At 43.2% G+C, this 16,393-nt stretch overlaps 1 protein-coding gene across 1 annotated transcript in view; it reads right to left on the bottom strand.

Moving 5' to 3' along the window:
- Positions 1-16,393, bottom strand: part of Ints8 (integrator complex subunit 8) — a 51,154-nt gene extending 34,761 nt beyond the window's left edge. Inside the window, exons 1-8 of the mRNA XM_059253843.1 lie at positions 16,121-16,393; positions 14,260-14,434; positions 10,501-10,641; positions 10,189-10,260; positions 8,571-8,622; positions 6,261-6,443; positions 2,619-2,726; positions 897-1,052 (exon numbers count right to left, since the gene is read on the bottom strand). Coding sequence (XP_059109826.1) covers positions 897-1,052; positions 2,619-2,726; positions 6,261-6,443; positions 8,571-8,622; positions 10,189-10,260; positions 10,501-10,641; positions 14,260-14,434; positions 16,121-16,250 — 1,017 coding nt within the window. The 5' untranslated portion in view covers positions 16,251-16,393. The remainder of the gene's footprint in view (positions 1-896; positions 1,053-2,618; positions 2,727-6,260; positions 6,444-8,570; positions 8,623-10,188; positions 10,261-10,500; positions 10,642-14,259; positions 14,435-16,120) is intronic.

Raw genomic sequence — 16,393 nt, forward strand, 5'->3', positions numbered from 1 at the left:
AGAAATGACATTTTAGATGAAGATAGTGAATTATAAATCTGGGATAAAAACTCAATTGGGAGCTAGGCAGTGGTGGTGCATGCTTTTGATCTCAGCACTCAGGAGGCAGAAGCAGGCGGATCTCTGTGAGTTCGAGGCCAGCCTGGTCTACAGAGTGAGTTCCAGGACAGGCAGCAAAACTACACAGAGAAACCCTGTCTCGGTGGAGGGGGGGAAAAAAAAAAAAAAAAAACTGGTGAAAGTTAAGCTTGACTGTTCTGAGTTAAATAACATAAAGACACCGTTGGAATGAAAACATTCTCAAAATGACTTCACCACCACCACAAACTCTTATTGATGGTGGCTTTCATTAAAAAGCACAGGAAAGCCAGATGTGGTGGCATATGCCTTCAATCCCAGCAGAAGCAGGCTCTGTGAAATCGAGACAGAACAGACACTCTGACTCAAAACAAACAAAAATATCGAAGGACAAGTGCCCAAATGGGACACTAATTATAACATTCTCCTGCTATGGTCGAGATGGTAGATAAGCTAAGACACAAACGAGACCTCGGGTTCCGTAAGAATAAAGCTTCCTCCCTATCTGTGATTGTAAAGCCTGGCTTTCTGGTTTTGAGAGTTGTACAGTTTCCTAGAGAAGTGATTTAAGACTGGCAAGCTTTTCTCTCAGTAACAGTGAATACATGTACGACTAACTATAATGTCTCACCCGAGTCACATGATAATCGTAAAAGATGAGGTAATAATATTAAGGGTTACATCATTTTTCAGGCCTGGCTGACATCATAGGTGACTAACTCTACATCACACACCTGGCAAACGGTGGTAGCAGAATTTGAACTCAGTTTGTTTCTAAAACTTTTCAACTACATCTCTAGAATCCCACTTCATCGTACCTGATAGCTGCCAGATCGTAAACAAATGTGGACTTGGCTGTATGGAGTCAACTGCTGAGAGTTATTACCAGAAGAAGGTACAAGAACATCACACGCCTGACAATAGCCGGCTAACCGCTTCTCATCTATGGTACAATGAAGAGATAATGAACCTATCTGTAAAGTAAGAGTTATATATCATTATCCGTTAATGAAACGTACAGAACAGACTAGTACTCCTTAGTGCATTTTAACAGTACAAGAAAACGATAATGAAAATTTTAAAACTAGAGGAATCCCAAATAATGACAAGGTTAAATGTTTTGAGAAGAGATCAGCAAAACACTGTTCACTGACCAAGTGCAATCTGTGGTCTGCTTTTGCTGGTCAGGGTTGAAAAGAACAAACATTCGAGAGTCTGAATGTGGTCCACAAAACCTGCGCTATTTATTGTTTGGCCCCTTACTTTTCTTACTTCTTTATTATCACTCAGTGAGTATGACAAGGAAGGCATTAGGGTGAGTGACAAGGCTTACAGCGAGTCTTTACATCATAAAATCCATACGTCAAGCAGATTTAAAAGATAGTAAAAAGAACAATCTTCTCTCAAAAATATTAGAAATGTTACTACCAAAAACATTTCTAAAGACATTTTCAAATGAGTCTTAAATAATTACACCTAAAATTCCACAAAATTAGCAATTTCTAATAGCTCTAGCAAGTAAGCCTGGGGCTAGAGATGCAGCTCCCTGGTAGAGCACCTGTCTACCAGACTGAACCATAGGGTCAAGCCTTAGCATTACAAATATGGATGAACAGAGAATAAATTATAAATTTGAGGGTATCTATTAATTTTCTAATGAGAAAAGGAAATGAAAACAATTTTCCATGTTCTTAGAATAAAAAGTAGTTACACACTTAAATATTCCATCATCTGAGGCTGGAGAGATGGCTCAGTACTTAAGAGGACACACACGGAGGACGTGCTTGGTCCCCAGTACTCACGTTGGGTGGCTCACAACCACCTATAACTACAGCTCCAAGGGACAAAACACCATCTGCTGGCCTCCTGGTGAACCAGGACTCATGTGCACATACCCAGAACTGAACAAAGCAATCATTCTTTTTAAAATGTAATCATCTGAATCCTAAGAAGCTTGTTCTACAGACCAGGCTGGCTCTCCCTCCTGAGGACAGGAACTAAAGCTGTGCACACACACTTGGCTAGTACGCTAATTAATGACAGGGGACACAAGATGAACAGCTGCTTCCAGTCCCTATTGCCGTGACTCCCTGGCACGATGGACCTCAAACTATTATATAAAATAACCTTGTTCTCTTAAGTTGCTTTTGGATATTTTATCACAGCCACAGGAAAAGAAACTAAGATAATGAGGAAATAATACACATCTTTAAAAACTAGTTTGTACTATTTCTTTTTAACTTTCCAAATTTTCTGCAACAGGCACATTGGTTTGTTGGTGCCGGGATTGAACCAAAGGACTTGTGCTTGCTAAAACCACATTCTACCATGATGCCATACCCCCGAAATGGGTTCAGTGTTACATATCATTTAATCCCAGCACTTGGGCCAGCCTTGTCTACATTGGGAGTCCAGGCCACCCAGAGCCACACAGTGAAACTATCTTAAAAATCAAACAGGTTACACTCAGATACTCAACACAGCTTTTCTTTAAGTTTTTAAGGGACCAAATATTATGCATCATTTATGACCATACTTACCTCTGCAATTAATTCTTTAGTTCTAAAAAACTTTTCTCTGGCATTTTCATAGGCAGCTGAGTTTGTAGAGCCTTGCTGGAAGTACGCTGCACCTAAATCGTAACATACCTGAAATGATGACAAAACACCAATTTGCTTAGTAACTTTTATGGACTTAAGGACTTATTGGGCAGATGGTGATGGCACACATCTTTAATCCTAGCACTCAGGAGGCAGAGGCAGACAGATTTCTGTGGGTTCAAGGCCAGCCTGAACAGATTGCGTTCAGGACAGCTAGGGTTATACAGAAAAACCCTGTCTCAAAACAAACAAAATAAATGGATACATGAATTTGAGTTTTTTTCAACTTTTTTTGCTTGTTTTTTGAGACAAGGTTTCTCTGTGTAGCCCCGGCTGTCCTGAACTCACTCTGTAGACCAGGCTGGCCTCAAACTCACAGAGAACTGCCTATCTCTGCCTCCCAAGTGCTGAGATTAAAGGTGCTTACCACCATGCCTAGCTCAAACTTATGTCTAATGGCAGGAAAACACAGAAAAAAGACAAGTAAAAACCATCATCAAAAGAAATATTATAGGTATTAACTTTGATTTAAGCAAAAAAACAAAAGTAATGAAAGACTTCAGATAACTCACAAAATTATTTGGAGGCCAAAGAATCGGGTGGGAAAGACAAGGAACAGGAGCAAGAAAAACCAAGTCAACGCTGCTCTGGGGACAGTAGCCCTGCAGCCGTTCTCCACACTAGATGCCAGAGCTTAGGCTGGTTCCCCACGGGCTCCTTCACTCCACACACTCACTCCTTGTCACTGCTACTGCTGCCGCCGCCGCCGCCGCCGCCGCCGCCGCCGCCGCCGCCACCCAGATCTTTACCACTCCCACGTCCTTGACTTACAAGCTCCTGATTCAGTCTAAACTAACTCTCTCATATACCTGTGGAACACTCCTGCTTGCAAGCTGGACAGAGCTAGAGAGGCAATACCTAAGAAGTGTTCAGCTGCACAGAGGACGAACAGCCCACAAAAGGGATGAGGACAGGTGTCTGTCCTAACAGACTGAAAGGAGACGTGCAATGACTATAGTATTATAATGATTTTTTAGTTATTTTCTAAATGTACAATGTGTACATATTCAAGAACACCTCTCCTCCCCTGCGCTGTTCCCCCTCAAGTACATACGAACTTGGTATGTAGCTTAGAACAGCCTTGAAGTTGCTACTTTGTTTCCACATCTGTGTGCTAGGATTACAAACGTACATCAAGATTCCACTTTCACAGCTAGGACTTGGATGCATGCGAGGCAAGCACTCGACCAACTTCACTGAATCACCAGCCTCCCAGAACTTGTCTTAGACTGATGCCCTTAACTCACTATAGACTTCAAAGAAGCCCAGACTTAATCCAGTAAGCTACTCTTAGAACACCAGTGGGCAGAGAAGTGATGTTAAAAAGCAGAGAACACCAAGACATAGAGTTGAGGCTTAAACCCTAACATCTTAAACCCATAAATTCTCATCGTATCTTGAAAAAATGATTACTTCACTATTCCCAAAACTGAAAAGACATGCTTTATAACACTGTCCTATTTCCACCTCTTTTCAGAACAGCAAATGGGGAAAGAAGCACGCTATTTGTGCACATAGACAGACAGCAGCCTTTAAAATTATCATCTAGGCAGGCATGGTGGAGCACACCTTTAATCCCAGCACTTAGAAGGCAAAGACAAGCAGATTCTTGTGAGTTTGAGGCCAGCCTGGACTACATAGTAAGTTTCATTCCAGCCAGGGCTATATAGACCCTATCATAAGAACAAAAATAGCACTCTAGCCGGGGCGGTGGTGGCACATGCCTTTAATCCCAGCACTGGGGAGGCAAAGGCAAGTGGATCTCTGTGAGTTCGAGGCCAGCCTGGTCTACAGAGTGAGATCCAGGACAGGCACCAAAACTACACAGAGAAACTATGTCTCGAAAAACAAAAAAACAAACAAAAACAACAAAAAATAGTACTCTAATGGATTTTGGTCCTAAAAAGGTAATCAATGAATGTTTTAAAATTTCTATTGTTCTCAAGGCTCTTACTAGAAAACAAGCTGCAGTAGGTAGACAGACCTAATGTATTTTATAATCTAGTGTCTTAGTTTGACTTATATAGCAGTAATAAAGACTATGACCAAAAGCAACCAGGGGATAAAAGTATTTATTTCATCTGACAACTTTCTTATCATACTCTATCAGGAAGGAATCCAGGGCAGAACTCAAAGCAGGAACCTGGAGACAGGAACTGAAGCAGAGAACATGGAGGAAAAATGCCTACTGGCTTGCTTAATCATCTTTCTTTTTCTTTTCTTTTTTAAGATTTATTTATTATGTATACAGTGTTCTGCCTGCATGTATGCCTGCACGCCAGAAGAGGGCGCCAGATCTCATTATAGATGGTTGTGAGCCACCATGTGGGTGCTGGGAATTGAACTCAAGACCTCTGGAAGAGCAGCCAGTGCTCTTACCTCTGAGCCATCTCTCCAGCCCACAATCTACTTTCTTTTTTTTCTTTTCTTTTTTTTTTTTTTTTTTTTTTTTGGTTTTTCAAGACAGGGTTTCTTTGTGTAGCTCTGTGCCTTTTCCTGGAACTCACTCTGTAGCCCAGGCTGGGCTCAAACTCAGAGATCCGCCTGGCTCTGCCTCCCGAGTGCTGGGATTAAAGGTGTGCGCCACCACCACCACCACCACCACCATCTGGTCTACTTTCTTATACAACCCAGGACCGCCTGCCCCAGGATGGCACCAAACAAGGGGTATTTGTTTGAGACAGGGTTTGTTGAGACAGGGTTTTTCTATATAGCCTTGGCTGTCCTGGAACTCACTATGTAGACCAGGCTAGCCTCAATCTCCTCTGCTTCTGCCTCCTTAGTGCTAGGATTAAAGGCATGTAAACCGTACCTGGCTAAAACTGAAAAATGTTAAAGGAACTAATGGTCCCAAGTCAGAGAAACAGACAAGACCCTTAAAAAGTCAGTTATTTTTTTCCTGGAGGCCTACTTCAGCCTAGCACAATATTAGTTTTTGTTGTCTTTGAGGGAATCTAATTACATTCCTAATATGAACATACTACATATCAATTCAGAAACTACTTCAAAAATTACAGGCTCCATAAAATTTTCCTTCCATTTCCTTTAGAAAAATCTCATGTAAAGGCCTAAAGAACTTCTCAGATATAACTGACAATGTGGTGGTGGTGCATGCCAATAACCCCAGCACTTACAAGGCTGATGCAAGAAAGATCACACATTCAAGGAAATCCTCGTCACAAAGTAAAGCAAGTTTCAGGCCAACCTTTATATTTAATGGAAGTGTTTCTTTTGTTCTGTTTTGGTTTTGGTTTTTCAAGACAGGGTTTCTCTGTGTAGCCCTGGCTGTCCTAGAACTCACAGTGTAGACCAGGCTGGCCTTGAACTCAGAGATCCACTTGCCTCTGCCTGCCGGGTGCTGGGATTAAAGGTGTGCGCCACCACTGCCTGGCAGAAGTGTTTCTTTAAAAAAAAAAAAAAAAAAAAAAGACCCTCAATTCTAACTCAGAGAAGCCAAGGTCGAAGTACACCTAACTGGAAACATCCAGACTCCCCAGTGCTCTGGCTCCGAGAGGTCAATACCTGGCAGTGCATCTCCTCAGTTTTGATTCTCAGCCCAGCTGCAGAACTCTCGCTTTCTCCATTCACCATGCCTGGTTCCATGGCCAGTAAGTCTAGAGTTCTCATAGTGTGAACATACAGATCCTTGTCTAACTTCAAGGCTGCTTCCAGGACCAAAATAGAATCAGCAGCTTGTTCTTTTAGCTACAAAATTCAATCAACAAATGAAAATGCAACAACAGCAGCAGGTTATAACAAAAATGTTTACAAAATACTTAATAGCTTTATGTACTAAACTAGGAGACATGTCAACAGGTCCAATTACCTGTTGAAGTAATGATCTTAAATATTAAAATACAGGAAAGATCTGCACTCCTTCACTTTAATTATGCAATGGGTATTTGTAGACTTCACTGAGCAAAGCCATGTTACTAGGCACTCCATCGAGAAAATGACACAAGCTTTGTGTTTCTCTATGCAAATACTACAAACCTTACTGTTTGTTTGTTTCACATAGATATCATTTTTTTCTTTTATTCTCACTTCTCCTCAATACTTACAGCTTACCTATCTCTAAAACACTGTAGGTGTTAAATACTTACAGAGATTATAAGTAATTTACAGATAATCTCCTATTTCTTTTACATTGAGGAGATTAAAAAATAAATATGGGGTGCTGGAGAGTTGGCTTAGCAGTTAAAAGCATGTATTGCTCTTCCAGGGGACTTGAGTTTGAGTCCCAGAACCTACATTAGGTGGCATACAGCACCTGGAACTCCAGCTCCACGGGGGTCTGACCCCCTGGCCTCCGGCAGACACCTGCACTCATGCACACAGACACAGACCAACAGATATATACACACAAACAAATGAAAAATAGTAAAAATGTAAGAATCCTACAAAAACAAAACCACCCCACCTGTGGGGTACCACAGAGCTCAGTGGCCCAGCACTGCCTAGCATGAGCAAGCCTTGGGCTTGAGCCTAGCAAACACACATGCACACATTCAAGAGTTCCTAGAATTGTGTTTTTCAAACATAGTTGCTGTGAACTTATTTATTGTTAAATCCTGCCAAAGTTTCCCCTCCCTCCTCTCCTTCCAGTCCCTCCCCCCATGGTGTGAATTTTTAAGAAATACAAAGAGTATAATAATATCACCTAAAAATTAACTTTTTGATTTTTTTTTTTTAGTTTCTTTTCTTTTCTTTTTTCTTTTTTCTTTTCTTTTTTTTAAGACAGGGTCTCTAGCCCAGGATGGCCTTCTTATGTAGTTGAGGGTGAGGTTGAAACTTTGATCCTCATGGTTTTACCTCCCCAGTGCCAGGACTACAGATATATACCACTACTAGGTTTATGAGGTACTTAGGGATCAAACCCAGGGCTTTGTGCAGGTTGGGCGAGCACCCTACCAACTTACCTATATCCTCAGCCCTGTTTTGTTTTGTTGACAAGGCCTCATGTAGCCCAGGCTAGCCTCAAACCTGCTACATCCCTAAGAATGACCTTAAATTCCAGATCTTCCTCCCTCCACCTCCTGAGTACTGGGAGCTCAGTGTATATAACCACACTTGACTCTGCATGTATACTGTATGCACAGAGGAGTGCAAGTATATCAAGGCCAGAGGGCAATGCTTGAAGTCTCTCTCAATTACTCCTCATCTTAGTTTTTGATGAGTCAATCACTGAACCTGGAGCTCACCAATGCAGGCAAATAAACTGGCCAGTAAGCTCCAGGAATCCTTCTGTCTCCATTTCTCCAGTGGTGGATTAGAGGCAAGTACATTGATACATCTAGTGTCTACATGGATGGCTGCTGAGGATCAAACTCGGTTCTTTGCTTAAACAGCAAGCACTTTACCAACTAAGTCATCCCATCTACCAGTCCTGTAAAAATCATGTCTTTGCCTGCTCTACAGAATGAGCTCCAGAACAGCCAGGGATACACAGATAAAGCCTGTCTCGGGGAAAAAAAAAATCATGTCCTGAACAATGTCTGTTAAAATACCATGAAATATTCAACAAAAGAATTGACAATAAAGTATTGTGCCAACAGTGTTGAAAACTGTACAGTTTAGGCCAAGTAATGGTAACACACGTCACTTGTGAGGCAAAGTTACAATAATGACGAACTAGAGACATCTTGGCTACATGAGGCCGAGCAGGGCTACGCTTCATGTTAACACTGTCTCATAAAAGCAAAACACACACACACACAAACTTGACTCACATGCTTCATCAGAACTCCATCAGTGTACTTAGACCTTTGTAACACTCACAAACTAAGATTAGAAGAGGCATTTCTACATGCTAAAACCTAACACTGTACTCACCACTTTCAAAATGTTTTCTGTTAGTTCTTTTTCCTGTTGCATCTGATTCATGCTAAAAAGAGAAATGATTCAAGATCACTGAAATATAACTCTCAAGATAAGACTGTAGAAGTCTAGATTTAAGGTTATTACTCTTCAGCATGAAGCTTACCATTTTTTCAAAACTGTGTTAACAGGTTTTTTGTTTAAACAAATAAAAGCAAGATTATTATGATGATCACTAATTTACCAGGACCTTCTCAATTGCTTTAAACTTCCACTTAGAAGTAAAGCTAGCTAGGCATAACGCACCTAGAATCCCAGCACTTGAGCACTGGAGACAGGAAGATTAGGAGTTTCAAAACCAATCACACTACAAAATTGAGTTCTGAGGCTACTTTGAACTATATCAGATCCTGTCGGACAAGCAGGAGGAAGAGGAAGAAAAGAAAGCGAAAGAAGAAAGGAAAAGGGGGAAAAAAGGAAAAAAAACACAACAAAAACAGCAATAAGCTTATTGACAACAAAAGCTCGTTTATTTGAAGAAGAGCCACAAAGGGGCTGGAGAGAGAGCTCAGTGGTTAGAATACTGGGGTTCGGTTCCAAGCACCCACATGCTGGCTCACAACCTACTGTAATTCAAGTTCCAGGGGATCTGGACCTTCTGGCCTAAGGCATCAGGCACACACATGGTGCAACTACATACATGTAGGAAAAATTCTCAGCAGCATAAAATAAAATTAAATAAATAGGTATAGAAGCTGGGGATGGTGGCACAAGCTCTTAATCCCTCGGCTCAGAAAGTAGAGGCAGGAGAATCTCTGAGTTCAAGGCCAGCCTGGTCTACATTATTGAGTACCAAGTCAGCCAGAGCTACAAAGTAAGATCCTATTCAAAAACACCCAAAAATAAAAATAAAAATAGCGACAGAGAATGTGTCGTATCACCAAGAACTGCGGTATTTTGTATGTCCGAATGTGCTGCCATTACCTGAACACACGGTTTCCTCAGGAGGCAGCTTGTGAAAGGTTTGCTCCCCAGATGGTTCTTCTGGGATGTACTGTTACCTCTGGGGAGTGAGGTCAAGTGGGATGTGGGCAGAACACTGGGATGTGCCGCAGAGGTCATTATTAGCCCCTGCTCCAGCCTTTCTCCCTGACATCCTGGCTCATGAAGTGAACCATCTGCCTGAAGAAGCTTCCTACAACTGAAGTTTGGCCTAAGTCCCAAAGGACGCGGCTAACCATTCAAACCTGTCCATAAATAAGTCTATTCTCTTTTAAGTGTAAGTAAGCCAATTTCATTTATGTCCACTCACTACGGTGTCTAGCTCCCAAGGGGGATGAGTTGCCACCTAGAATTTATGAAATGGGTTTACAACTCCATATTCAATCAAACTTTTGTCATGAACTTTGTTAACACTCATAAATACTAAAATGATTTCCCCAGGTACAAACTAATAGACATTAAAGACAGTTTTCTGGAAAAGTCTCCATAGTCGCTTCTCCACCCCTAGCTCCTCCAAACCCATCTCCGTGCAGGCCCTCTGACCTCTCTCTCTGCTCCACTACCTCTGTAACATGAGCTATCTTAGACTACAATGAGAAAAACGTCCCACGCAAGGGTTATTACAACTTACACATTTAGTTGAGGGGGTCCAGGTTTTGCCTGTTTGACAGGAAAACTACTTTGAACAATTGTCCTAATTGCCCTAAAGAAAAGATAGGGAAACAATAAAAAGGTCAGTTCAATCATAACAAATATAATAATTTAACAAATGTTAGGTTCCCTCCACAGTTTCAGCAGCACGCTTTTCATCTACACAGCCATAAATAAAACGTGTCCCCTTCCAGACTCACAGTTCCAAAGATACCTAGAGATCCCTGGAGCAAAAGGAGACCCTCAAAAGCAGGACCCCAAAGTTAACGTGCAAGTAAAAGAGGCGGCTCACCATCTATTGTAGAGGAGGACAGCCATGGCCGTGGTTGGGGGAAGGGCTGCCAGGTCCATGTCCACATGCTTGGTCCCAGGAGGGACTTTACTGATGCACAGCAGCTCGTTCAGCAGCATGTTCAACACCGGCACAGACAGGCTTAAGAAAAGCAAAGGTGCATGTCTGCATATTAGCTGCACAAGTCACACAGAATACAAACCCCTAATATGAGGGAAAATAACTACATTGTTCAAGGATCACATCTGCAGATCTGCCTGGCAGATTCCAAGACTTTTTATACTGTGGACTTACACAATACAACCCAGGCAACCCAGGCTGGCCTCAAACTGACAGCTTAACAGGTGTGTATACCACCATACCTGCAAAAAGTAAATTCTCAACAAAATGACACAGAGGAATAATTTAATTTCTTAGTACTATGGAGGCAGAGGCCATGAGGATCTCTGACTCTGAAGACAGCAGGGTCTACAGAGTGAGACCTTGTCTCAACACCTCCACCACCCCACCAAAAAAAAAAAAAAAAAGAAAAATCAATAATTTACATTTAATTATGATCAAATAACCAATTGGAGGTTCTGCCAGATGTAGCCAATGGTAGCTTACTTCTCTAGCAGGCATTAGATCATGGGTTCGATTCCCAGCACCAGAAAAATCCAGCAGGTGTTCAATTTTCCAACTGTTTCATATAAGCCACGTGAGCCTTAACACTCTATACATGATCATGGGCAGATATGTCTCTGTAGTCCATTAACGTACAGGTCCCCTCCCCCCAAGGATTAAAAATACTGGAAGCCAGGCATGATACCACACACTTAATACCAACACTGGGAAGGCAGAGGCAAGATCTCAGGAGTCCAAGGATCATGTCTCATACAATCAAAAAATAATCAATTTACTTTTTTTTTTTAAGATTTATTTATTTATTATGTGTGCAGTGTTCTGCCTACATACCCCTGCCCGCCAGAAGAGGGCACCAGATCTCATTACAGATGGTTGTGAGCCACCGTGTGGTTGCTGGGAATTGAACTCAGGAACTCTGGAAGAACAGTCAGTGCTCTTAACTGCTGAGCCATCTCTCCAGTTCCTCAATTTACTTTTTTTTTTTAAATTATATTTAATGCTGAAGAACATATGGTGGAAAAGTATTTTGGAATACTGTGCTGACTAAAGTATAAATTCTCAGAAGCTGGGTGTGGTGACATCCAACTGCAAGGCAGAGACAGAAGACAGCCTGGGCTAAACAATGGACTCCTGCTTCAGTAAAAATATTTAAGACCTTAGAGTTTAAAAGGGTGAAAAACTGGCAACAGGGGATGGAGAGAGGGGTCAGCGGTTTTAAAAGCACTGGCTAGTCTTACAGAGGACCCAGGTTCAGTTCCCAACACCCACATGGTGGTTCACAACCATCTGTAACTCTAATCCCAGGGGATCTGAAGCCCTTTTCTGACTTCCAAGGGCACCAGGCACACATGTGGTGGCAAAACACCTACATACATAAAATAAATTAATTAATGAAAAGGACAGGTGGTGGTGGCACATGTCTTTAATCTCAGGGAGGCAGAAGTCTTTAATTCCAGGGAGGCAGAGGCAGGCAGATCTTTGAGTTTGAGGACAGCCTGGTCTACAGAATGAGTTTCAGGACAGCCAGGACTACACAGATAAAACCTGTCTTGAAAAACACCAACAACCAACTATACACACACACACACACACAGAGGCAACAAACTACATTACTGTCCAGGAGGAACAGTTAACGACCCGGTGTGGTGATCTGTAGGGAGTGGGGAACTGAGACTGTCCTTGCTATAAGGCTCAGGCTGACCTTCAACCACTGGTCTTCTTCCCTCAGCTTCCCAAGTGCTGGGATTATGATCATACACCACCATATCCAACTAGTTAATATTACATTATGTGAAAGAACAAATCAAAACATCATACAGGGTACGATAACATTATCTAAAAATGTAGGAAGTTGGAGATGAATGATCCCAGCAACTTGGGGGGTAAAGTCAAGATAATCAGGAATTCAAGATCCTCCTCATACATACATACATACATACATACATACATACATAAATAGGAAATACTCATGGCCTGAAGGAAGAAATAATCAATTCGACCAAGAAAAATGCAAAATTGACATGCAGCAAATACTTCATCAAAAAGTTAAGTTTTTTTAAAAAAAAAAAAGATGCTCCTCAGTTACATAGCCAGTTCATGGTCAGCTTGGGTTACACAAGATTCTGTACCAAAAAAATTAAAAATAGGGGCTGGAGAGATGGCTCAGAGGTTAAGAGCACTGGCTGTTCTTCCAGGGATCCTGAGCTAATTCCCAGCAACTACATGGTGGCTCACAACCATCTGTAATGAGATCTGGTGCCCTCTTCCAGCATGCAGGCACACCTGTAGGCAGAACATTATATTCAGAGGACCTGGGTTCGATTCCCAGCCCTTACTTGGTGATTCACAACCATCTATAACTCCAATTCAGGGAACTTGACCTTCTGACCTATAAAAGCACCAGGCACTCACATGGTACACATACATATATATGTGCATGCACGTGCCAAACATTCATATCCATAAAATAAAGTAAATCTTTAAAAAAAAAAAAAAAAGTTTAAATAAATTTTCTAAATAAGCAGCAGTGGTGGCACATGTCTTTACTCCCAGCAATGGGAGGCAGAGACAGATGGATCTCTGTGAGTTCGAGGCCAGCCTGGTCTACAGAGCGAGGTCCAGGACAAGCAACAAAACTACACAGAGAAACTCTGTCTCAAAAAACCAAAAAAATAAATAAATAAATAAATAAATAAAAAAACCCAAAACAAAAAAAAAGAAAGACAGACCAAAATATAAACAAATAAATAATTTTTTCCTAAATAAAACAAATAAAAATGGAAGGGTTACATGTGACCACTGAGGTTCAGGTTCAGTCTTTGGACACTGCAAACAAGTTAAAACACTGGGTAAACCAGGACAAAGATCACACAAAAACCTTACTTCTGTCTTTCTGAATTGTTCAGTGTTTCCTTTTGTTTTAAATTACGAGAGAAAGGATGAAAACAAATAACTTTCTAAGAACAGCTTTGAAAGTATCTGCTTTTAAGCAGATGAGTGCCAATTCAAGTAGTGACATTAGCAGTTTGGGGAAGGAGTGACTGACTCTTGACCAAAAAAATGAAGTGAATTACTCAATAGTAAATCATACGTTACATCCATCACCTACTTTTATTCATTGTCATCCAATACTTTCTGAAACAATTAAAGCACTTGAAGTCTGGATTGTCTCCTGTGATAGCACCTAAAGTAATATTAATTAGCTTGGTCTACAGCCTAGTAGTAAAACCCTGCCTAGGATGCCTGAGGCCCTGACTTCAATTTTCAGTAAGAGAGAGGGAAATGCTTCCTCATCACTGACTGGGAAAGTTTAAACTTTGAAAGGTGATTTATCTGCTATTCAAATGACCCTGTCGTCCCTGCTTTGTTTAGGGCTGGATGGTTTGAGTCCCCTATGTTGTCCAGTCTGGTCTCTAACTTGAGGGCTCTACTGAACCTACTGCCTCGGCCTCAAGATGCTGCAACTACACACTTCCCGTTTAAACACTTTCTTGTACCTTCTTAAAAGGGTTAACTATTTTGCCATGAACATGCAGAAAAATAATTTACGGCACTATCAGAAAAACACTAGCATATACACAGAAACAAAGGTATCTAAATAGTGCCCCAAATGGAATGACATTTAAACTTTCATACCTTTTCTCCAATATGTCTAAATCCCACTTCAAGTGTGCAGCAACCTTAAGAGCAAGAAGCTTTAGGATGCGGTTTCTCTTGTTATCAGGTGGAGGCTGGACTTGGTTTTGCTCATTAACTGAAGGTTTGGAAGCCTGCTCCAAAAACTGAACTATAAGCTGAACTGGAGCAGGATCTAGGATTTAAAAGAAAATAAATTCTTAGCCGGGCGGTGGTGGCGCACGCCTTTAATCCCAGCACTCGGGAGGCAGAGCCAGGCGGATCTCTGTGAGTTCGAGGCCAGCCTGGGCTACCAAGTGAGTTCCAGGAAAGGCGCAAAGCTACACAGAGAAACTCTGTCTCGAAAAACCAAAAAAAAAAAAAAAAAAAGAAAAAAAAAAAAAGAAAAGAAAAGAAATTCTTAAAGTTTGCCTTATAAATCTGCAAAAGGAGTCACTGTAGCAGGCAGTGGTGACACAGGCCTTTAGTATGGCCTGCAGAGGCAGGCGATCTCTGTGAATTTGAGGCCAGCCTGGTCTACAGAGTGAGTCCAGGACTCGAAAAACCAAAAAAGAAAAAAGAAAAATGATTCACTGTACTGTACTATTTTTTACCACAAAGGAATACAAACAGTAATGGAGGTACACTGAAAAAAAAAATATGATACATGTGGGGCGGGGCCCGGAGCATCTGGAAATGAGATAGTTGCAGCTTGTGGGTGCCAGCCTGCCTGATATGCAAGCTGCCTGAGTTCAGTTCCCAGTACTGGAGGGAGCTAGTGAGAGGAGGAAGAGATCAAAATAATTAGCTCAGAACAAAGCTTTTCAGAGGGAAGAACTAACCATTACAGGTTCCCAGCTCACCATATGACCGGTGCTAATTAGAGGAAAGAAAAGCAGGATAGAACTATTGTTTTGACAATTAGGATCTTTTATTGAGTTATGTCTGCTGCTGTTTCCCACAATGAAAAGTAGAGGTTAATGCCCCTTACATCACGTATTATGAAGACTTCATTAAGTAAGGTAAGTGATATAAAGAGCTAAGTACAGTGGCTTGGCACCCTGCAAGCCCTAAACAATGTGCCAATAAGAAAGCGCTACAAGCATTAAGACACACGTGATAAAACTGCCTACCTAATGATGCCAACTTTTCACAAAGTAGTCTCCTACAAGTAAGGCCAAATTTGGATTAGAGCTGAGCAAACTAAACTTTACATTGTATCTTTTCAGAAATGCCTGGAAAGAGCAAAATAGCATGGTCCTTGCCCAGTAACATTCATGCGAGCATTGGTTATCCCTACACAACAGCCACCTGGCGATTGCTCAACAGTTCCTGCTTTCGGGGATTTTATTTTAATTCGGGGTCCAACAGTGAAGTACACAATGCCCTGCCCGAGTAAACAAAAACCTAAGGCTGGGGCTGGCTGCAAGCTCCGCAGCACGGAGCGGCTGGCTTCTCCCGCTCTCCCCTCCCGGAGCCAGCCACGGGGCCGTGCGACTCCAGCGACCCGGACCCCGCGTGGCAGGTGTCGGCGCCCCACGCTGTGAGGATCGCGGCAGACGGGAAAGCTTTTGTCTGGACCTTTTCTCAGACTCTCCGCGGCGATGCCCGCGGTCCCGGCACGGTCCAGGTGGGCTCAGTCGCGCCCGCCAGGCCGCAGCGGTCGGGGACCGGGAGCAGCGGGGCGGCCAACCACGCCCGCCCGCCGCCCGCCGCCCGCCGCCCGCCGCCCGCCGCCCGCCGCAGCCGGCCGCCCGCCCGCCCGCCCGCCGCCCGCCCGCCCGCCGCCCGCCGCCCGCCGCCCGCCGCAGCCCGCCGCCCGCCGCCCGCCGCCCGCCGCAGCCGGCCGCCCGCCGCCCGCCGCCCGCCGCAGCCCGCTTACCCGGGCAGGCTTTGCGCAGATGCTTCTCCAACAGCGACTCCTCCAGCAGGAACTCGAACCAGCAGGTCTGCGGCGGGGTGCAGGGCCGGCTGGAGGTGGCCGCCTCCCGGTCCGCCGCCTCCGCGCTCATCCTGCCCCCGCCGCCGCTGCTCCCGACGCCTCCCGGCTCCAACCTGACCCTCGCCGGAGCCCTGTGTCCAGCGGAACGGCCCGGAACGGCCGGACGGCTCGCACAGCCCAAGATGGCGGAGTAGCCTGCCCGTGCCCCGCCCC

Source organism: Peromyscus eremicus, chromosome 2, assembly GCF_949786415.1.
Source record: "Peromyscus eremicus chromosome 2, PerEre_H2_v1, whole genome shotgun sequence".
In the NCBI taxonomy this organism is placed as follows: domain Eukaryota; kingdom Metazoa; phylum Chordata; class Mammalia; order Rodentia; family Cricetidae; genus Peromyscus; species Peromyscus eremicus.